This window comes from Mastigoproctus giganteus, chromosome 2, assembly GCF_048544385.1.
Source record: "Mastigoproctus giganteus isolate SK-2022 chromosome 2, ASM4854438v1, whole genome shotgun sequence".
Lineage (NCBI taxonomy): Eukaryota > Metazoa > Arthropoda > Arachnida > Uropygi > Thelyphonidae > Mastigoproctus > Mastigoproctus giganteus.
The window spans coordinates 79,606,693-79,630,885 of NC_143576.1; the positions used below are offsets into that span (position 1 = coordinate 79,606,693).

Here is a 24,193-nt window from a genome sequence, read left to right on the forward strand (position 1 = left end):
GAGAACAAGTGGAGAAATACCATCAGGACCTGGAGCTTTCTTAGCATCAAGATTCATCAAAATCCTTCTGATATCCTTTTGACGGAAGACCACAGGAGGCATTGAATGGAGCGTGCTGGGAATGGTGGGAGGTGTTTTACCAAGATCATTAATACATGAGCTGGAAGAAAAATGGGATGCTAGCAGGTCAGCTTTATCCTTGGCTGAAGTGACAACAGAACCGTCTGGTTTGGACAGAGGTGGGAGCAGAGATGGGCAAAAGTTGCGGCCAATAGCTTTGGCAAGAGACCAGAATGCTCGGCTACCATTAAGGCAAGAAGCAAGTTTTCTACTCTTAGCCTGTTCAAACTCTAGTTTGGACTGATTTTACATAAGCAAAGAAGGTTTTACTGTTTTTCTTTGCATCCTTTGCCAAAGAGTTCTTGTAACCTGCCTTCGCTTGCCTGACCTCCTTTATGGCTTGATTACAGACTAGTTTATATCTGCTATAGGCTTCTGTGTCACCCGATAATTTATATGGATTCTATGCACTTTTCTTCTCTGCAATCAGTTTCATCAGCTCATCTGACATTCCTCCATTGATGGTAGTTACATCTTTAATTAGTTAGCATTTAGCCAGTGCTTTCTCATACAGAGCCCTGGCCTCCTTAATCTATATGCAGTACTCTTCCATATCAACTTGTAGCTGTTGTAGGCATTAGTTCCTTTCATTGCTCTGTAGCTATCCCATGCCATTTTTCTTTTATTATTATTATTATTTTTTTCCTGTATTAGAACAGCAAGCTCCACATTCATCCATTTTGGCCTCCTCCTTTTGCAATATTTTCTTAATGGTATGTATGTGTCCATAGCTTCTGTGATTTTTGCTTTAAAGTTATTCCATGATTCAAATATATTCAACCTCACTCTGCATTTCGACAAATTAATATGTGCCATATAGCACCTTAAACTGTCACTGTTCCCTCTTCTGAAATTAAAACTCACATTTTAATTTAACGTTAATAATAATCTACTCTACAACCAAAAAAAAAATAAAAAATAAATATATTTGCATATATATAATCTTGCTACAAATTGCATGTGCACATTTTTACTTTGTAAAATTACTTCAAATAAAAAAAAAAGAAAAAAAGTAATATGCTGTAAGCAGTTTTGATTAAAGTTCAGTATCTTTTTATCAAAGTACAACTCTACATACATCCAATAATCAATAAAATTTCTTTTATTTCAATAATGCTTTCATTAAAGTAAAATTTTATCTATCTGTAGCAATATAAACTTTCAGAGAGAGAGAGAGAGAGAGAGAGAGAGAGAGAGAGAGAACGAATAAGGATGCATGTAATACTTTAAAGGTGTAGTACATCAGAGGTGTAGCTATAACATATTGCATATATTTATAAGTCATACAAGCAGCAGAGCAACTGTGAGTAATACTTTTAACTCTCTCTCTCTCTCTCTCTATGCATACATATATATACATATACACATGTCTATATACAAATGTTCAAATTAAGTTATTGTTGTTAGTCTTTTACTATCCACTGCTGTATGATTCCCAGAGCGGTGGAAAATGTTGAAAGGGAAGGGTGTGTTCCTTGAGCTAAGAGGAGCAGTGAACCAGCTTCACCACTATATCCTGCTGAATGAAGTTGGGCTGCAATATTATCCACAGATATATTACTGTTTAAGAGTTCTTCCTGATGAGTTAGTAAATATTCCAGAAGGGGTTTATAAAGCTCTGTAGAAACAATATCCGGTGTGATATCATGCTGAAGTATTAGAGATAACAGTTCTTCATCATAGTCTTGCTTTTTCACCTGAAATAAGTCAGTCAATTTTATATTATCATTTTCATAATTGGGGAATGTATACAGGCAGTTCTAGCTTTATGAGATTTCGCTTTACAAGTTCCCGGGTTTGAGTTTTTTTTTCAAGTATCAACAAAATCAAAAATATTAATTGGAAAAAATTAATGTTAAACATTCATAAATACCGCATTTCAAACCACGCGCGTAGCTATACAATACAGTGTACCCCACTTTACGATATTAATCCGGTGAACCCAATAACACATTGTTTTTTGGTAATTCATTCCATGACCTCAGAAGTTCAAATTTTTGCTATATAACTCCCTAAAAGGTCGTTTTTATAGTGTAAATTGTATTAGTTACCAATTCAAATCACTAAATGCACTACACTTTCATTGTTATATGTTCTGTTATAAGAACCAATTTTGAATGGCTTTGTGATATTTTTCTAAAGCACATTTCTGGAAGTCATGACCATAAAACAATAAAAGCAATTTGCACTTTCTGGTTTATCGGGCTTTTCTGTTACTGCAAGCAGATATAAACGGGTAGTAAACCTGATGTTATTGCATTTATGAAAATACCGATGGCTGGAATTGTGTGGTTTTTACATTATTATGGTGAAATGTGTTTGCCCTTTACTGAAATCTTCAATTGTATAAAAAACAAATAAATTTTCAGAATCTTCTCTTCATTCCTGTTTTTTTTTTTTTTTTTTTTTTTCAAGCTTCATAAACTTGTTACTTGCAAATCATGTTAGTTGCAATTTGTGCGTTCCGTTAAAAAATGCTTATGCATGGTATTGAAATTTATAAAGAAAAGAGAAGATTATTTTGGAAACAAATGCCTCTTGAAGCATTTCTGAAGAAGACAACTCCTTGTGCAACAAACCAACGAGTGCCGAGCCAATAATGAGTGTGCATTTAGTTGATGATGATGAAGAATAAACATTCTTCAACATTTGTAAGTCATAAATAATTTCTTTATTATTATAATTTGCTTGAATTTACAGGCTACATTTTCATTTCTTTGGATAAATCAATCATTCTTTAAACATAAACTAATTAGATAACTAATTTCATTGTTGATAACGTAACCCCTATTTTTAGCATTATGTCTATGGGAAATAAATTCCTGCTTTGAGTTTTTGCTTTACGCACGCGTGCTAGGAACGAAATAACTCGTAAAGTCAAGAACTACCTGTATATGGTTAAGTAATATTCAAAAATATAAATCAGTGAAAGGAAATAAAGTTATGATTGCTGTTTTTAACACTAGCTGAATTTTATTAATAAAATTTGTTGACTTAACCATTTGCCATTCATTTTATTCACTGAAATAAAATCATTGGTAAATAGTAGGTGAATATTAAAGGCAACTTATTCCTTTTCTGAGTGGTCGCAATATGAGTATTTTATGCAATTTTTTATTACTATTTTTTTTATGATAACCCCAAAACAATGACAGTGAGAATCTGTAGTACTTTCGTACCATATATGAATTGAAAGCTGAGAAAAAACAGAAGGTACTTGTTGATAATAAATTTGTTATGTAAAATGTAATTTTCAGGAAATACATTAATCATGCAAGGGAAGGTTTGCACGTATATAAGGATGCATTTAATACTCCCCCAAAAAACCCAAACACAAGTATAAAGGATAAATGAGGAAGAGGAAAAGTGAGATTTGCAAGTTTGGAGTTGTGCACTGAATGAATCTGACTAGTTGATGCATATGTTCAGATATTAGAAAGACAGTTGGGGGGGAGATTAAAGAAGCCATGTGATGGATTTAAGATTTCTACAGAGCTAGTAACTGTTTAGAATAAAAGTTTTATTGATGTATAGAAAACAACATTTGTGATGTGCTTATACAAGGGGGGGGGGAGAGAGAGAGAGAGAATCAGAAATCAGGGAGTTCCCCAAGATGAACATGGAAGAGAGAGAGGTTCTTTTCTGCAAGAAATAATACAACTGAGTTTTAGGAGAATTGAAGTTAACTAAGTCTTTTTCGCTCCACTGAAGAATTACATGGAGATCAGCACTTAAGGAAATGGCAGGTGGATATTGAAGGAGATGAAGCTGTTTGTACAGAACGAGGCTTCCCAAGCTGGAAAATAAAACGTTCACATACTATTACCATCAAAACTAGGGATAGAATTTCCAACTGGTGGAAATTCATAATATAAAACAGGAAGACAGTGGGAGAGAGAGAACTGATCACTGGGGAACACCAATGTTAATTGAGAATTTATAAGACACAGAGCCATCTACCTTTACCCAAATTGAGCATTCAGAAAGAAAAGTGGATATCCAGTTTCAAAGAGTAACACGTAAACTGTACGATGGAAGCTTATTTAAAAGACTTTTATGATAAACAATCAGAATCATTGGAATTGTAAAGAGAGACCAGAATTCTCAACAGCAAGTAAGTTTCTTACTCTTAGGCTGATAAAAATCAAATTTGGACTGATTTTGTACTACTTTTTTCCCATCTGTTTACACAGAAAATGTAGCTGGAGATTTGGATAAACTAATTACATTATTCTATGTCCTAATAGTTTGACAATTACCCATCAAGTCATCTCATTAAGGATGCTTTTGTAATTTCCTCTGTCTGTTTCAACTGCTGAGATGCACTGAGGGCCATTAATGGTCTAACTAGCATTAATGGTCTCATTACCCTTCTATCACGAGACATTTGGCATACAATTTTTCCAACAGGTGATTTTGGGGGTCCCACTTTTACCATTATGTGGTGAATAGACCTACCACTCTACCTCTTTTAAAGGAATTTTCAATTTGCCATTTTTGCTGCTCCATTTTGTTTCATTTGTCATATGACCTCTGAAATTAACCAATGCTACTCTCAGAGTGAGGTATTCTGATGTACTGTAATGTATAAACAGGATATTACAAAAGTAAATGCAAAAGATTGTGGGATACATTCTGTAGCTGGTCCAAAAAAAAAGTCATATAATGTGCACCTGAAAATGTTTTATTTTAGAATTATTGCATCTTCAAAAAAATAGTTTGAAGTGATGTCCTTGCACTTGAATGCAGACCTCAACTCATTTAATTGGTCCTTCAGGTTGCACAAACATTCTCTCGCATATGCCAGACATGCTGTACTTGCTATGGAGTCTAAAACGCTGATGGAATTGATATTCGGGTAACACTCAAGACAAGTGTACCCAATTTTGGTGAAGTCCAGACGGTCTGTGACAGCCAAATCCTCTGCTTGCATCTTCACGATAGCGGGACTGTTAGTAATCCTGGGTATAACCCCCATGCACAAGCACACTGTGGTTGACCACCCAGGTGTGAACCAACGTGAGCAGGGGTTGAGGTGTGGCGCCCACACCACATGGAGGAATGCCATCCCTCTGTGTTACCAGGCAATGCTAGGTGGTAGATGACGATCATCAACCTGTGCAATACCACCACTTTGCTTATTGGAGGCTTGAAGTGGGGGAACCCATGTTTAGTCTCCAGAGCTGTTCCGGTCAACCCTTCCCCATCTCTTCCATCCATCATGCAGTATGATTGATGATTTTGAGGTTATGATGAACATCATGGGGAGATCCAATCTTCCACTGTGATCACTGTCACTAGGTGGCAGTGATCACAGTGTGCTGAAGTGGGATATACTCAAAGAGGTAACTACCATCAGGGGTAAAAGGAAGAGTTTTTGCTTACGTAAAGGCGACTACGGTGGTACCAACTGATGATGTTACCAACAACAAATTCAAAATGGGAAATATTCAAAGAATTAATCTTGGAAGCTACTAGGCTTTTCATACCAACTAAGAAATATTGTTCAAGGTTTAGGCCTAAATGGATGTCAGATGAACTAACGAGACATATAGCAGAGAAGAAAAATGCACGGCATACATATAAATTAATGGGTGACATGGAAGCCTATGATAGACATAAACTGGTCTGTAACCAAGTCACAAAGGAGATTAGGCAGTCAAAGGCAGATTATGAGAAATCTTTGGCAAAGGATGCAAGCCAAAACAGCAAAGATTTCGTTACCTATGTAAACTCTAGAAGGAAAGGGATGAATCAGATTGGTCCACTGGATATTGATGGTTCAACTGTTGATGATCCTGCTCAAATGGCTAACTGAGTATTTTGCATCTACGTTCACACGAGGAGTTATTCAGGGAGGGGAATGCCAGAGGTGAATTAAACTCTGGCAGTGAGCTAGATTATTTTGTAATAACTGAGAGGAAAGTGGAGGAAAAATTATTGAAGATAAACATAAAAAGGCACCTGGGGTGGATAATATCTATCCAGTTATATTAAAGGAGGCAGCAAAGGAAGTAAGCAATCCGTTAGCCATAATTATGAGAGCTTCCTTGGACTCAGGGGAGGTACCCATGGACTGGAGATGTGCAAATGTGACCCCAATTCACAAAGGAGGATCAAAGGGCGACACAAGTAATTATAGACCTGTTAGTTTAACTTCTGTTCCAGGAAAATTAATGGGAGCACTGGTTAAAGAAGCACTGCAGGATCATCTAGACAAGACTTCAGTTATAGCTCAGACACAGCATGGTTTTGTTAAGGGAAAGTCTTGCCTGACCAATTTGACTGGATACTATGATGTGGTCACAAAGGAACTGGATGCAGGGAATAACTTTGATATCATATATTTGGATCTTAGAAAGGCTTTTGATACTGTTGCACATGGAAGACTGCTGAACAAATTGGAGCAGTATGGCATTGGAGGCTTTTTTTTTTTTTTTTTTTTTTTTTAAGGAGCATTAGCAACTAAGGTCATATTGCTCCGGTATATGCGGTGGTCATTCCCTGACCTTTCCGCATCCTCCGTATTTGGTGGTGACGGGCTCGAACCCCGGCCTAATCAAGAAGCGTGTGCTACGCACTGCTGCTCCTTCCCACCTGGCTACGGAGGCGCCGCATTGGAGGCAAATTGCTTCTATGGATAAAGGGATGGTTGAGTGGGAGAAGAGAGAGTGGTAATCAATGGACACTGCTCATCGTGGACTAATGTTATTAGTGGAGTCCCTCAGGGTTCAGCATTGGGTCCATTGTTGTTTGTTGTATTTATAAATGATATTGATGATGGTATATCAAGTGTAATGTCCAGCTTGCAGACGATAAGAAGGTTGGCAGGGTTGTTAAGGACACTAGTGACAATATGCTGCTGCAACAGGATCTAGAAAAGTTGAGTAGATGGGCTGAGAGGTGGCAAATGAAGTTTAACATTGACAAATGTAAAGTACTACATGTAGGATCTCCAGAGTAACTTATCAACTCTGCGGTACTACATTGACAGTGGTAGAGAATGAAAAGGACCTGGGGTAATTGTGCAGGCAGATATGAAGTTTTATGAGCAGTGCAGATGGTCTGCAAGAGTAGCTCATGGTGTCTTGTCAATGATATACAGGAATTTTTCTAGCAGGGATAAGGAGGTGATTATCCCCTTGTGTAAGGCAATGGTCAGGCTACACCTTGACCTGTATACAGGTCTGAAGGCCTCATTTTAAGAAGGATGTAGATAAGAAGTTTTCCGACTCGCCTATCAATGCCTCGATAACATCAGCAAATATTCTTGCACCCCCTTCTATTTAAGTGCATTTGTGTAAAAAGTCTTTCCTGTAAACAAGGAGACACCACACCAAGAAAAATTCTACTCCTCGAGCCTTTCACATTCTCTCGAGGCCCAAATATATTGATAATGCTCAAAACGAGTACAGAGAAGGGCAACAAGATTAGTGAATGGAACAAAGGGTTGCACTTATGAAGACAGGCTTAAGTTTTGTAAATTACAGTGTCTGGAGACTAGGCACCTGCGAGGTGATCTGATTGAGGTGCATAAAATCTTGAATGGTTTGAGCAAGCTCAATGCTGATGGGATTCTTCCTCTTGCTCAGAATAATCACCTGAGAGGGCATAAATTGAAATTGAGGAAAGACAGATGTAGGATTGATGTGCCGAAGTTTGCCTTTAGCCAGCGAGTAGTTGTTTGGTGGAACAGACTTCCATCCTTTGTTGTGGAAGTTGATTGCCTAAATAAATTTAAGGCTGGGCTGGACAGGTATTTGGAACGAACGGAGGGGTGAAATGGGAGAGTTTTTTTTTTTTTTTTTGGCTGATACTGCATAAGCTTGCTTTCTTGCATCATGTGCCTCTACTAATGCTAATCACAAAATCACCTAGCTCCCCATTAGAATTTGATAAACATCTGGATTCTTTTCCCTAGAGAACTGCTCGTGTGTGAATGTAGATGCAAAATAACTATTCAGTTTGTCAACAACCTGAGCAGGAACATCAACAGTTAAATCATTGACATCAAATGGCCTAATGTGATTCAACCCCTTCCTTCTACTATTAATATAAGCAGTAGAAGGAAGTCTTTGCTTCATTTCTTGGCAATTTTTTCCAGAAACCTCTTGTAAGCTGCTTCAGCTTGCCTAACCTTTGTGACTTGATTACACACTAGTTGATATCTACCATAACATACCATAGGTTTGTGTATCACCTGATAATTTATATGCATCCCATGCATTTTTATTCTCTGCCATAAGTGTCATCAGATGTCCATTTAGGTCTAAGCCTTGAACAGTTTCTTAACTGGTATGAAAAGCCTAGTAGCTTCTATAATTATTTCCCTGAATGCTTCCCAGTTAAAATTTACTGCTGGTAACATCATCAGTTTGTTCCACTGCATATAATTTAAAAAACTGTCTGAGACCACTGTAGTCATACTTATGAAAGCAAAAGCCTTTCCTTTGCTGTTGACAGCAAAGGGAAAGGCTTGTAAGAACATTCCACATTAGTACACTGATCACTGCTATCGAGTGGGTCTCTTATCTGCAGAATCCTAATACACGAAGAATCATTGCTGATAATCACATAAAGAGTACTGCTTCCTTTTGCTGTTTCTCCAACATGCTACTGTAGAAAACAGTCATCCAAAAATCTACAAAAGTCTTGCTAGTGTATGAGTAACCAACCCACAAATTCCAGCCAAACATCTGGAAAGTTAAAATCTTCCATTATGAGACATTTTGATTTACTAGCTTGCAATTTCTCTGTATAGTTGTTGGGCCTATAGCACACTCCCATTTTCGTTTACTTTTTTACAGTGCTTAGGTAACACCAAAATGAGCGACCATTGCACTGGCTACCTATATTGACTGGATGCACTGCCTTAGATTTAAAGTTTGTCAACTAATTGCACAAGCCTCCCCCTGCCCATCCTGTCTGTTTTTCCTGTATACATTGTACTTTCCATTATCAAATTCTGCATCCCATATATCTGAGTTATACCATATCTCTTATATCCCTACAATGTCTATATTTGATGACTTAATCAGTACTTCAAATTCATCAAATTTATTTACGATGCTCCTAGCATTAGTACACATGAAAGTACACATGCATCTGTCCTTGCTCTCAATTACCCCAATACAGCCCATGTATTTACTTGTTCCATGACAACTCACAGCGGGGCTTAAAATCCCTGATATGGCTCTGCATGTTCCAATAGAAGAAGTGCAAGAATCACTTTCACTTCTGCCTGCAGCACTAGTTAATCTATTAGTCTGTATATCCCTCCCAAACTAGCAGTTTTCCGACTCGCCTATCAATGCCTCGATAACATCAGCAAATATTCTTGCACCGCCTTCTATTTAATTGCATCCCATTTGTGTAAAAAGTCTTTCCTGTGAACAGGAGACACCACACCAAGAAAAATTCTACTCCTCGAGCCTTTCACATTCTCTCGAGGCCCAAATAGATTGATAATGCTCACAACTTGTACTCCATACTATCGTGTCTGGCCAGAATAGCAGACACTGAAATTCAATCATAATTCGCGACTTTTTCCTAACGCTGCCCTATACTTGTTAAGGAAGCCCTCAGATCTCCTATTCTTAATGTCATTACTGTCAATGTGTAAAACAATATCATATTTTTTGCCCTTAAAAAATGATATATGCTTTATAAGGTCACATACTTTTGTCCCAAGCAGACATACTCTGGTCCTATTCAACCTATCCTCCTTGCACAATAAATTTCTTGTTTCCCAATGACAATAACTACCTCCTGTGGCACAAGCGCATTCTGCCTAGAGTTTTGCTGCTGTGTTGCCTGATGCATGAGTGCTAGCATTGAGTTGGGACCATGAGAGCTTGATCTCCCCCATTTTAATTCCTTTTAAGGCATCCAACCTACTCTTCATGCTCCAAACACCCATCAGAACACTGAAGTGGTTCTTAATTTCTTCATACTCTCTGCACCTAACACAAATAAAGACATCTCCTTTAGCTGTATCATGACCTGTTCTTGAAAATCCACAAACATTGCACAAGTAGCACATTTCTTTAGGTGCGACTCAGGAGAATTGCTCCCTTCCGTTCTCCCCAAGACACAGCACTCCTGCTACTTCGAGAACATTGCTCTACTGCTCTAGTCTGGGGCATGAATTCTATTTAAATTCAATTTAATCTGACAATACTCTCCGAGCTAATATATACCTAAATGCAATAATACGTGTTATGCTATCTGGTTTATGCTACAGGTTACACTATACTGTTACATTTGTAGAGTTTTAAATTAGTTATAGCCTTACTAAGAGTAAAATTTCTTAGCTAAAAACAACAACAAAAAACAAAAAAATTAAAAAAATGCCAACCTATATGACTAAAATCTTTGAGCTACTTATTTATCACAATTAAAACCCTACAAATGCATTACACTAATGGTTACAGACTATATTTGCACAAAATCACTGATAGAAAAGTTCTATGAATATTAAGTCGTAACTTACAAAATTAGCATTAGTAGATGATACGATGCAAGAAGGCAAGCTTATGCAGCATCAGCCAAAAAAAAAACCCCTCCCATTTCACCCCTTCATTCTTTAGCTAAATTTAAAAATAAGCTAATGAGCATGACTAAAACTATTTATTAAACACAATTTATTATGTTAATTAAGTCAAAAAGACTGCAAAATTTTCCAAAAACGTATCCATTCCCAGGCACTCAAAATTCTTAATCTACACAATTTACTGAGATTTCCTAATGCCTATGAAAAGATCCTTCTGGATTGCAACTAATGCCAATTTCTTTATAAAGATCTGTTAGATTAAAAAAAAAAGCACAAGGGTTCTAAAACTGTATAAAACATGTATAAGTGACATGTGCTTTTTTCTGTAGGTGCAAGTCTTGCATCTGATTTTTATTAACTTTCAGCCAAAGGTTTAATTTGATTCTGCCTCGGCCTTTTCTTTCCAATCAGAGAAGAAATTAGATCCAATGAATTCTATTGTAAATGAGATGTCAGGTTCTTTGCACTTGTTAGATTTGGTTATAGCAAAGTTCCTCACTAAGACATTACATTAAATTTAATGTCTTAGTGAGGAACTAAGACATAAATTTGTCTTAGTTAAAGTGCCATGACTTCCCAATTAGTGCAAATTAGGCAGTTGTGGAAATTTATCTGAATAGGCTTTGGAGATATAATCTAATTCTGAAGCCTCTTCTCCGGAAGATGCATTGTGTCTTCTTCTCCGGAAGAAGAATTGGGACAATTGCTAGTGACACAATGAATACTCAAAGTATTCATTGTGTCACTAGAGCAATAGAGGATAGTATTGTGGGATGCACTATAACTTTCTAATTTGCAGACTTTCTTTCAACTTTGATATATCACCACTACAGAAGTAGTAGTCATAATGATCACTTTTACACTTGCTCTATATTTGAGGCATAGCAAAAGGAATGAACTTACTTCCATGAAACATCCCTCTAATACTATCCTGCAACTTTCACGGCAGAAACAAGATGCCACCAACGATGGTATGCTTCACCTGCTTTGGACCTAAGCAATATCCATAAACACAGCAGAATGAGTCTAGAGATAACTCACGCATCTCTTTCCTAGCCACAGAGGAGAAAGAAAGAAAAAAAAAAAAAAACAAAAAAAACACCTTGATATGAAAACTACAGGCTCATATATATAATGGCAAAGTGTGTTAGTTGTCTAATGGCACCAGGGGTTTCCCCCAGCTCCACAGTATGGTACTGGTACACTCTTATGTAATACATATGAATGTCTCAAAAACATAAATCTTAAATTTTTCACCAAAATATTGACACTACAGAAAAAAACCAATGATACCATTGGATTCACCAAACAAAATACACATAAGAAACAAATGTGAACAAAATGTTTTTGTTGCATGGCATTATTGTTATTTAATTTACTTAATTCTTAAAACAGAAGTTCATTCTTACTTTAGGATGCTTAGCTAATATGTTCACTGCATGTCTGTGAATTTCCTTCCGTTCTGTCTTCAGTGCTGTCTTCATAATGTGTAACAAACTACCAGTTTCAACTACATGTCTGTACAATACCCAACAACACTGTAAAAAAAAAAAAAATAAATAAATAAATAAATAATAATACATAAAATCAAATTTAAGAGAGTGACAATGCATTGTAATGGTGGCTTTAACAATTTTAAGCTATATTTAAACTACTAGTTTTGCAATCATTTGTTTATTTCAAGGCCATAACCGAATTTTATATTTCAAACAACAACTTTTAGCTTATAGAAAATTATTGGTTACAACTGTTTTGGTAACCATATTTCGATAAGATTTGCTAACTTTCAACCCAAGAATTAATTTGGTACTACCTCAGCCTTATCTATACCAACAGATTAACACAACTTTGAGGTAACACTCAAACTTCAAGTGGATGAATGGTTTCACAGGTCTATAGAATGGTATAAACACAGGGGGAAAAATTACACTGTTGGAAGGTACATAAAATAAAATCATTTAATGTGATTGCCAGATAATTTAACCTGTTACACATTCAAAAGTTGAAAAACATCAGTAGAATTAGAAAGCATAAAGAGAAAACACAAAATAAGCGCCAGATATTCTGAGAAAAAGTGGAGAAATGCCACTGGGACAAGTGCTTTCTTTGAATCAAATTGTTCAGAATTCTAACATCCTTATGTAAAAAGAGGGAAGCATCGGGTGTTTAATATGGAGAAGATGATTTATCAAGATAACACAGATCAATAAATATTTGTCATGGTGGGGGGCTTTCTTGCATCACTTCCAACTGCTAATATTAAATCTGTCTTCTGTTTTCCTCTAGGATGTATAGTTTTTGTGATGAGGTAATGAGACTGATTATACCACACACACACATACCTATTCAAGCCAACCTATATGAATATAATTATTTATTATTGTTTTTATGTAATTGTTTAAATATCCTTATTATTTCATATATTCTTTGATTATAAATTGTTTCATGTGAGATCTAGTGAAAAACACATTCATCATCATGCCTCAAAAGTGTAAAACTCACCTCAACAAATTCTGTGGCAAGTGTGGCTCTTTCCTAACTAAATCATACCAAATATTTGGAAAATTTACCAGTTATACATTGGATGTCCTCTAGATAACAAGAAGAAAGCATGGGCACTACATGTGATTTGTACCACCTGTTCAAATGGACTGCATAACTGGCTAACAAAAAAAAAAAGAAGTCTGTTTGCCATAACCCATGATTTGGAGGGAGCCAAAAAACCATCATTCTGATATTTACTTTTTTAATATGAATGTAACTGGATTTTCAGTGAAGACTAAGCACAAGACTGTTTATCCAAACCTGGAGTCAGTGATAAGACCAATCCCTCGTGATTGCAGTATGTTAGTTTTGGTACTTTTGGGTAGAAGTAACCCCAGAGAAACATACCAACTGTGTGGTACTACACTTAAGGTGGTAGAAAATGAAAAAGACCTGGGAGTAATTGTGCAGGCAGATATGAAGTTTTCTGAGCAATGCAGACAGGCTGCCAGGGCAGGTCATGGGCTTTTGTCAATGTTATATAGGAATTTTGCTAGCAGGGAAAAGGAGGTGATTATCCCTCTGTATAAGGCAATGGTCAGGCCACGCCTTGAGTACTGCGTACAGGTCTGGAGGCCTCATTTTAGCAAGGATGTAGATTTACTTGAGCGTGTACAGAGAAGGGCAACAAGATTGGTGAGGGGAATGAAGGGATCCTCTTACCAAGAGAGGCTTAAGTTCTGCAAATTGCAATGGCTGGAGACTAGGCACCTGCGCGGTGATCTGATTGAGGTGTATAAGGCCTTGAATGGGTTCAGCACGCTGAATTCTGATGGGATCCTTCCACTTGTTCAGATTACGAACCTAAGGGAGCATTAATTCAAATTAAGAAAGGACAGATGTAGAATTGATGTGTGGAAATTTGCCTTTAGCCAGCGGGTGGTTAATTGCTGGAACAAACTTCCATCTGTCATTGTGGAAGTTGATAGGTTGAATAAATTTAAGGAGGAACTGGACAGGCATTTGGAGGGAATGGTGTGATTTTTTTTTTTTTGGCTGATGCTGCATAAGCTCATACACATGCTTTCTTGCATCACATGCCACTACTACTACTACTACAATACCAACTAAATTCTTTAGAAGATGATATGAAATGTGATGAAGGTGTCACGGGCAGAAACCTAAAAGCTTCAGGTGATCCTGAGTACACAACCGATGAAGAGAGTTGGAGCTGTTTACTCAAGATGCACTGAATGATCTCTAGCCCTCTCCAAAGATAAAACTGAACTTCTAGCCTTGGGAGTAAAACAGAAACATTTGGTTAAGAAAATATCAGCATGTGTCTCACACTAATAAAAAGAAACTTAAGTTTTGGTTACATTCTTTACAGTAGACAGACTGATCTACTGCCACCCTGATCCCAACGGAGATTTTAGGGAATTTCAACAAGTACACCTGAATGGTGCCTCTTCATCAAATCTCCTCGCAGTGAAGTTCTCTTGCATAATGGGAACAAACTAAAGCCATCCTCCTTCCCACTGCCACTGCTAGAAGTACACACTACATCTTAGTCATGCCTCTTCACTGACTCCTCACAATGCAGTTCTCTTACATAACAGAAACTTAAAGCCATCCATCCCCATTACCCCTCTTTTCTTTTCATCTAAAGGATATATGAAAATGCTACTTCAAGCATTCAATATAGCACTCATCACTGAAATTATCTGTGGTGATTTAAAAGACATTAGCATGTTAATGGGCATACATGGAGGGATCACCAAATGTTGTTTTCCTGTGCCTGTGGGGCAGTCATTCTACTCCAGAACATTACATCAGATGTGAGTGATGTCAAAAGAGCACATATGAATCAATAGGTGTGTATTACATTCCATTAGTGGATCCAATGAAGAGTTTTGTGAAAGTGAGAAAGATAAATTTGAAAAGATTTCATTACTTAAGTAAGAAATTTTCAAAAATCAGTGCTGTAAAAGTGAAAGAAGGTATCTTTGTGGGGTCCTCAAATCAAAGAGCTTCTGAAGGATGAAGGCTTTGAAATGCATTCATATGCCAGAACAAAAAAAACAACGGCAGGTTTTTAAATGGTTTTGTGGAAACGTTTTGGGTAATTACAGGTCTCTCACATACAAAAATTGTTCAGAAACTGTTCAATACACATAAAAAATATGGGATGTCATATGTTGCTGAAACTTCATTTCTTAAATTCATATATATTCACATTTTTCCCAAAAACCTTTGCGTGATGAGCAGAAGAAATGATTTCATAAAGATATTAAGTCAATGGAAAATCACTACCAAGCAGACTACTGTTGGATGTTATATTGTAACATCTGACCAAATTGTACCAAACAGAATCACCTGCACAACATTTTTAAATAGAACATATCTTATATGCATACACCTATGGGATTGAACTCAGCAAGTAAATCCTTTAAGTCAGCAGAATTACTGCTTAGTCCACTGCAGTTCCATTGTAAAATGTTGTGCATCATTTAGGTTTAGGTGAGGATGATTTATCTGGCTATTTTTTGCATAAGGAGCATTTTTTCTGTTTTTTTTTGGGAAGATGGGGAGTCCAGTATCCACAGTGTCATTCGCATGAATTTATAGTATGGGTTCCTCATAATCTGAATGTACATCCAATTCCATCTGTTGGTGGGTGATTTAGTTTTCTTACTGTCTCTAGCAAAGTTACTATTGTATCATGTGAGACCACTGGAATATCAGTTGGGATGCTAATTAGAATGTTGGTCGCTTCACTGGTTTTAGTTTGAGGTGTGTAGTAGTAAAGAGGCATGTGATGCAAGAAAGCAAGCTTATGTAGTATCAGCAAAAAAAAAAAAAAAAAAAAAAAAAAAAAACAACCTCCCATTTGACTCCTCCATTCGTTCCAAATGCCTGTCCAGCTCAGCCTTAAATTTATTTAAGCTATTAGCTTCCACAACAAAAGATGGAAGCCTGTTCCACCAATCAACTACCCACTGGCTAAAAGCAAATTTCCGCACCTCTATTCTACAACTATCTTTCCTCAAATTGAAACTGTGCTCCCTCAGGTTCTTAGTCTGAGCAAGGGGAAGAATCCCAATAGCATTCAGCTTGCTCAAACCATTCAAGGCCTTATACACCTCAGTCAGATCACCTTGCAGGTGCCTAGTCTCCAGAAGCTGCAATTTGCAAAAGCCTTTCTTCGTAAGAGCACCCCCTTGTTCCCCTCACCAGTCTTGTTGCCCTTCTCTGTACTTGCTCAAGCAACTATACATCCTTCTTAAAATGAGGCCTCCAGACCTGTATGCAGTACTCAAGATGTTGGCTTGACCATTGTCGTATACAAAGATATAGTCACTTCCTTTTCCCTACTAGCAAAATTCCTGTATATCATTGACAAAACCCCATGACCTGCTCTAGCCGCCTGTCTGCATTGCTCAGAAAACTTCACACCTCACTACACAATTATTCTCTGGGATTACCTCCACCCATAGGCAGTACTTTGCATTTGGTTCTTTTCCAAAATTCGATAGTGTAGTTTTAACCCACTTAGTATTGATACATCTGTTTGAGCTGCTGTTGAATGACAGCTTCGGGTGTGAGATGCATAAGAATGACTCGGCATAGTCAAGCTTTTCTGTGGACTCAGACTTTGTGACTTTATGTTCAATTTTGTATTATTGAATTTTCTTCTCTGTTTTCCATATTTCACATGGTTTCGAAATGGTCTTTTCGGTTTCCTTTGCAGTTGGGACAAACAGGAGTTGAGGCTGAACAATCTGCTTGTGTATGCTCCTTGGAACCACAAATGGGACATATGGCATCATCTCTACATGTCTCCTGGGAATGGTCATATTTCTGGCATTTAAAACAGCAAATGGGATTTGGGATCTAAGGCCAAATTCAGCAGTTTAAATAGCCAGCATTTACTGAGGATGACAAATTTGGAGTGCTGAAAGTTAAAATGATGGATTAAGTTGGAATGAGATTTCCATCTTTTTTAGTCATTATTCATTTGGCACTGATCATTTTTTGACTGCTAAGTTCCTGAACTAATTCTTCTTCAGATCCTGAAGAAGGGTCTCACTCTGTGATGACACCTTTCAATGAATTTAAGGTATTGTGGGGAATGATAGATACTGGCAGCCAACCAAATGTTGTTGTTTTGAGCAGCCACTTGGGATGTTTTGAGGTGGCTGTTTCAATCAGGAGGTCTCTGGATTGTAGTCGTTTAACCATGGTGATAACTTGCCCACAGGCTGGGTGAAGAGAGAGTCTATCAATAGAAAGTTTGCCATGTCATTGCATTGTGCTTCAATTTGAAGCCTTTTAGGCTGGCTAGTCATTGACATCAAACATTTCTGGTCTTGAGCTTGAAGGCTCTAAAGGTGGAAAGTTATTTCAGTCCATGTTTGCTCCTTTTAGCCCTGGGAGAACACTTTCTTCTCCCACGTTACTGGCCCTGCCACATGGAAATAGGAGCAATGCCAACCAGTGACCAAGCAATCAAGAGGATGAGGATAAGAGAACAGTACACTGCTAGCGGGTGTAGCAGTGACATTGCTAGTGAGGGAAGCAGTAACATTGCGAGCAATCAGCAGTAACGTCACAAGCGGAGGAGGGTTTATGAAAGAACTAGTACTTGCCCTAGGAAAAACACTAGAAAATCGCACAAGATATATCGTTTGGGAACTAACACTTGGCCTCTGCACTATGTAAGTGGAAGGGCAGACCCCGATAATGACCATTAGATCAAAAGGGAAGCCATCCAGCCAAACAGGGAGTGGATGTGCATATGAGTATTAGCAACATTTGCCACTGCATATGAGTTTTTTTCTGTTTCTGACTTAAATAGCTGTGTGATCCAGATACATGTGAAAATTTGCAGGAAGACACATCTGTACAGGAGCATCAAGGCTTTATCCATGATACCCTTGTACAGATGTACAGTTTACCTCTGTTAATGCCCAGTTATCCTCACCTTGAACACAGTTTTTGCTTTATTTGGTAGATAGGCAGGCACTGTGTGAAAAGCAGTTCACTGTCCAAGATGACAAAGATGTTTTAGAGTTGCAACATGGGATTGGGTGGCTTCAATATTTTATTGCTGGAAGCCAGGTGACAACCTACAGCAGTACAGATTTTATTTTGTTTGGAGAGACAGACAATTCTGTTAGCGCACTCTGTTAGTTCCCAGAGCACAGCAGATGTATGGCAGCTTCTTTAGTTACTATTTATCACATTCTCGCAGATGTATGGCAGCTTCTTTAGTTACTATTTATCACATTCCATTATATTTATTTGTATTATGTACAGATCCATAAAATATTCCTATTTGCAGATTTATTGGAAGCAGTTATTTTCTCTTAACCTTTTCAAAATGCTCTGCCATCAGAGCTAATAAAATGCACAGTAAAGTCAATGAAGATTCCTAAAACATACTTTTTTCTGATATTTCTGACCAGTACCAATACCCTCTAAAGCAAATACCCATTTCCAGTTCTTGGCTGAAAAGTACTCATGAGTTTAAAATTATTCTTTCATATTTTTTCCCTGGAAATAGGATTAGTGTGATAAATAAATAGGAACATGAATCAGATTCTTCCCATATCCTTCTTAAGTGTAGGAGACTGGCGGAATTACTTAACAAGTACAGGTCACTGTTGAAAAAAAAAAAGCCGTGATGAGAGCTTTGTCAATCAATTTGGCCCTGGAGAGATTGTGGAAGGCTCAGGCTGGTCTGTGCTTGTTAACAGGAGAGACTGCTTCTAAAAGGATGGAATACACTCAAATAGAATGGGTGCAAGAATATTTGCTGATGCTATCGAAGCAAATAAAATTAAATGGGTGCAAATAAAATTAAATGGGAGACAGCTGACTATGGTTTCTGAAACTAAATACTTGGGGCTCATTATTGATCACAAGTTGTCTTATTATGTGCATATAACACATCTACATAGCAAGATCAGGAAATTTGCCAGTTATATTATAAGAGTATCAAGAGGAGATTGGGGTGTGTCCAATAAAACTTTATTTTTATATTATAAGGTGGTGTTTCTGCCTATGGTTACGTATGCAGCGGGAGTTTGGTCTCACACAGTGGCTCTTGTCAGATTTCAGGCTAAATTAAACTCACTACAAAGAACAATGCTTCTCAGTATATTAAGGGTATGTAGAACTGTAGCTACGACTGCACTTCAAGTGATGGCTGGGGCAGTCCCCTTGGATTTGTTTGTGGCTTATCGAGGGCTGTGCTATGGCATTAAGAAGAAAATATCTACTAGACTTCTTGGTATAGAAGTTGACATAAATTCTGACATTAAGAGGGAGAAGAGAAGATGTTTAAACGAGATTGTTAACTTGTGGCAAACAAGATGGGACACTATATCTTCTAGTCGAGTGACAAAGAAATTTATTCCTGATGTTACCATTTTAAGTGACAGAACAGTTCGAAGCTGGTTTACACCAAGTTTACAAACATCATTTTTAGTAACAGGTCACGGCTCAATGAAAGCGAAATTATTTCAGTTGGGACTTTCGGATACAGATCTCTGTTTTTGTGGTGAGGTTGAAAGTTGGCACCATATATTATATGTGTGTACAATTTATGATAATGTCAGGGAAATAATCAGGGAAATCATTGCTGAAAATGAGTTAGGTCGGGAAGAGGTATTCTTATCTAATAGGAGTGTATTTCAATTATTCCAGGATTTTGCAAAGGGAGCCTTTGAACTGAGGAAACGCCTGTTAAACACTTGAACCAAAATAGTGTGTTGAAAACATTACCGAAGTGTGTCTAGAATGCCCAAGAGACTAATGGTGATGATGAGGAGGATTTTTTTTTATATTATTATCATTTATTTATTTATTTAATTTTTTTATTATTATTATTATTATTATTATTATTATTTTATTTATTTATTTATTTTTTTATTTTATTTTATTATTATTTATTTTTATTTATTTTATTTATTTATTTTCTTTTTATTTATTTATATATATATATATATATATATATATTTTTTTTTTTTTTAAGCTCTGGATTGGGCCCCCAGAGGATTTTTTTTTTTTTTTTTTTAAAGTGTTGTTGTCTCATAACCTGAGACCTTATGCGTCCCATCTACTGGAACTGGCCCACCTTCCCGTGGTGTGGACGGGTATCTAGAAGCAGCCTTCCTGGTGATAGCTGCTTCTGGGTAGCCAAGAGGTCAGCATAACACAACAACATAACATGCATTAAACTACACGAACATTGCACTATATTACACGCTGGCCTGTTTTGCAGAGTCTGTTCAACGTACAAAGAAATGAGGTGAATTTGAACGGACGTTCTAGGAGCCACCCTACCTATACACACACATGTCCACATGTGGAAGGCTCAGCCTGGTCTGTGCTTGTTAACAGGAGAGACTGCTTCTAAAAGGATGGAATACACTCGTTATGTTACAAACAGTAAATTCTAAGTGGGAAGCATTCAAAGAATTAATCGTGGAAGCTACTAGACTTTATATACCGATTAAGAAATATCGTTCAAGGTTTAGGCCTAAATGGTTATCAAATGAACTAATGAGACTCGTGACAGAGAAGAAAAATGCATGGGATGCATATAAATTATCAGGTGACGCAGAAGCCTGTGGCAGATATAAGCTAGTCTGTAATCAGGTCACAAAGGAGGTTCGGCAGGCGAAGGCGGATTACGAGAAATCTTTGGCAAAAGATGCTAAGAAAAACAGCAAGGATTTCTTTACTTATATAAACTCTAAAAGGAAGGGGATGAATATGATTGGTCCACTTGACATCGATGGTTCGACTGTTGATGATCCTGCTCAGATAGCAAACAAACTGAATGAGTATTTTGCATCTACATTCACACGTGAGGAATTATTACAATTTGAAAATGGAAGAAGGTTATCAAATTGTAGCAGTGTGCTTAATGATTTTGTAATAACTGAGAGCAAAGTGGAGGAGAAATTGTTGAAGTTAAACATAAGAAAGGCACCTGGGGTGGATGGGATCTATCCAGTTATTTTAAAAGAGGCGGCAAAGCAACTAAGCAAACCCTTAGCCATAATTATGAGAGCATCCTTGGACTCAGGGGAGGTTCCCAAGGACTGGAGATGTGCAAATGTGTCCCCAATTCACAAAGGTGGATCGAAGGGTGACACGAGTAATTACAGACCAGTTAGTTTAACTTCTGTTCTGGGTAAAATAATGGAGTCGCTGGTTAAAGATGCATTGCAGGATCATCTAGACAAGACTGCAGCAATAATTCAAACACAGCATGGGTTTGTTAAGGGAAAGTCTTGTCTGACAAATTTGATTGGTTATTATGATGTGGTCACAAAGGAACTGGATACAAAAAATAATTTTGATATCATATACTTGGATTTCAGGAAAGCTTTTGACACTGTTGCGCATGGAAGACTACTGTACAAATTGGAGCAGAATGGTATTAAGGGTAAGTTGCTACAATGGATAAAAGGATGGTTAAGTGGAGAAGACAGAGGGTGGTAATCAATGGGTGCTGCTCTTCGTGGACTAATGTTATTAGTGGAGTCCCACAGGGTTTGGTGTTGGGTCCACTGTTCTTTTGTATATTTATCAATGATATTGATGAAGGTATATCAGGCTTAATGTCGAAGTTTGCAGATGACACAAAGGTTGGCAGGGTTGTTAATGACAGTAATGGCAGTGTGCTACTGCAACAGGATCTAGATAATTTGGGCAGATGGGCTAAGAAGTGGCAACTGAAGTTCAACCTTGACAAATGCAAAGTACTGCATATGGGTAGAAGTAACCCCAGAGAAACGTACCAACTGTGTGGTACTACACTTAAGGTGGTAGAAAATGAAAAAGACCTGGGAGTAATTGTGCAGTCAGATATGAAGTTTTCTGAGCAGTGCAGACAGGCTGCTAGGGCGGGTCATGGGGTTTTGTCAATGATATATAGGAATTTTGCTAGCAGGGAAAAGGAGGTGATTGTCCCTCTGTATAAGGCAATGGTCAGGCCACGCCTTGAGTACTGCGTACAGGTCTGGAGGCCTCATTTTAGGAAGGATGTAGATTTGCTTGAGCGTGTACAGAGAAGAGCAACATGATTGGTGAGGGGAATGAAGGGATTCTCTTACCAAGAGAGGCTTAAGTTCTGCAAACTGCAGTGGCTGGAGACTAGGCACCTGCGCGGTGATCTGATTGAGGTGTATAAGGCCTTGAATGGGTTGAGCACGCTGAATTCTGATGGGATCCTTCCACTTGTTCAGATTACCAACCTACGGGGACATAAGTTCAAATTAAGAAAGGACAGATGTAGAATAGATGTGCGGAAATTTGCCTTTAGCCAGCAGGTGGTTAATTGCTGGAACAAACTTCCATCTGTCGTTGTGGAAGTTGATAGGTTAAATAAATTTAAGGAGGAACTGGACAGGCATTTGGAGGGAATGGTGTGATTTTTTTTTTTTTTTTTTTTTGGCTGATGCTGCATAAGCTCCTACACTTGCTTTCTTGCATCATGTGCCACTACTACTACTACTACTACTCAAATAGAATGGGTGCAAGAATATTTGCTGATGCTATCGAAGCAGTGCAAACTGCCTCGATAATCGGCAAACTGCTAGCTTGGGGGGGATACATGGACTAACAGATTAACAGTAGCCACTGGCAGAGGTGAAAGTAATTCTTGCACTGTTTCTACTGGAATGAGCAGCAGCCTGGAAAACAAGATGCAGAGGATTTCAGAGACTGCTGGGAGTCATTGCAGTACAAGGAAACACATGGGTTGTGTTAAGGTAGCTAAGAATAGGAATAGGTGCATGTATACTTGCATGTACACCAATGCTAGGAGTTTGGTAAATAAATTTGATGAATTTGAGGTATTGCTCAAAGCATCAAAGGTGGATATTGTTGGAATATCAGAGATGTGGTGAGACACATATAAGGAAGGCAGAACTGGAATTTGGGGAGTACAATGTGTATAGGAAGGATAGACAGGGTAGGAAGGGAGAAGGGGTTATGCTATTAGTGATATTTCTAATAGCATAACCCCATTTATAAAATCCAAGGAAGTGCAGCCAGTCGACATTGCTGGACAGTGCAGTGTTCAGTCAGTTTGGTGCGACATAAGCACTGGGAAATCAAAATTGAGAGTAAGAGTGTGTTATAGGCCTAATGACTCTGATGAGTATAATAAAAAAAGTGTACAGGGAAATAGAGTGGGCCAGTAAATCAGAGTCTTATAATGGGGGATTTTAATTTCCTGGATATTGACTGGAATTTGTGGGTTGGTCACTCACACACTAGCAAGGCTTTTGTGGATGTATTGAATGATTGTTTTCTACATCAGCAGGTTTGGGAGGCAACTAGAGGGAGTTTTACTCTTGATCTGATTATCAGTAGTGATTCTTCATGCATTAATAATCTGCAGGTAAAGGAACCACTAGGTGGCAATGACCACAGTGTGCTGAAGTGGGATTTACTCAAAGAGGTAACTACCGTCAAGGGTAAAGGGAAGGGTTTTTTCTTTTGTAAAGGCAACTATGGAGGTCTGAGACAGTATTTAAATTCTATACGGTGGGACCAACTGATGATGTTACCAATAGCAAATTCAAAAAGAGAAGCACTCAAAGAATTCATCTTGGAAGCTACTAGGCTTTACATACCAACTAAGAAATATTTTTCAAGGTTTTCGTGGACTAATGTCTTCGTGGTCTTCATGGACTATTAGTGAAGTCCCTCAGGGTTTAGTGTTGGATCCATTGTTGTTTTCTCTATTTATAAATGATACTGATGATGGTATATCAGGCTTAATGTCCACTAATGACAGTATGCTGCTGCAACAGGATCTAGAACAGTTGAGCAGATGAGCTGAGGGGTGGCAAATGAAGTTTAACATTGACAAATGTAAAGTACTACATATGGGAAGCAATAACCCCAGAGTAATAACGTATCAACTCTGTGGTACTACATTGACAGTGGTAGAGAATGAAAAGGACCTGGGTATAATTGTGCAGGCAGATATGAAGTTTTTTGATCAGTGCA

At 37.7% G+C, this 24,193-nt stretch overlaps 1 protein-coding gene across 1 annotated transcript in view; it reads right to left on the reverse strand.

Moving 5' to 3' along the window:
* Window positions 1–1,454: 1,454 nt before the first annotated feature.
* Window positions 1,455–24,193, reverse strand: part of LOC150089359 (NBAS subunit of NRZ tethering complex-like) — a 1,057,261-nt gene continuing 1,034,522 nt past the window's right edge. The window contains exons 57-58 of the mRNA XM_090389247.1: window positions 12,082–12,210; window positions 1,455–1,817 (exon numbers count right to left, since the gene is read on the reverse strand). Of these exons, the coding sequence (XP_090245373.1) occupies window positions 1,524–1,817; window positions 12,082–12,210 (423 nt within the window). The 3' untranslated portion in view covers window positions 1,455–1,523. The remainder of the gene's footprint in view (window positions 1,818–12,081; window positions 12,211–24,193) is intronic.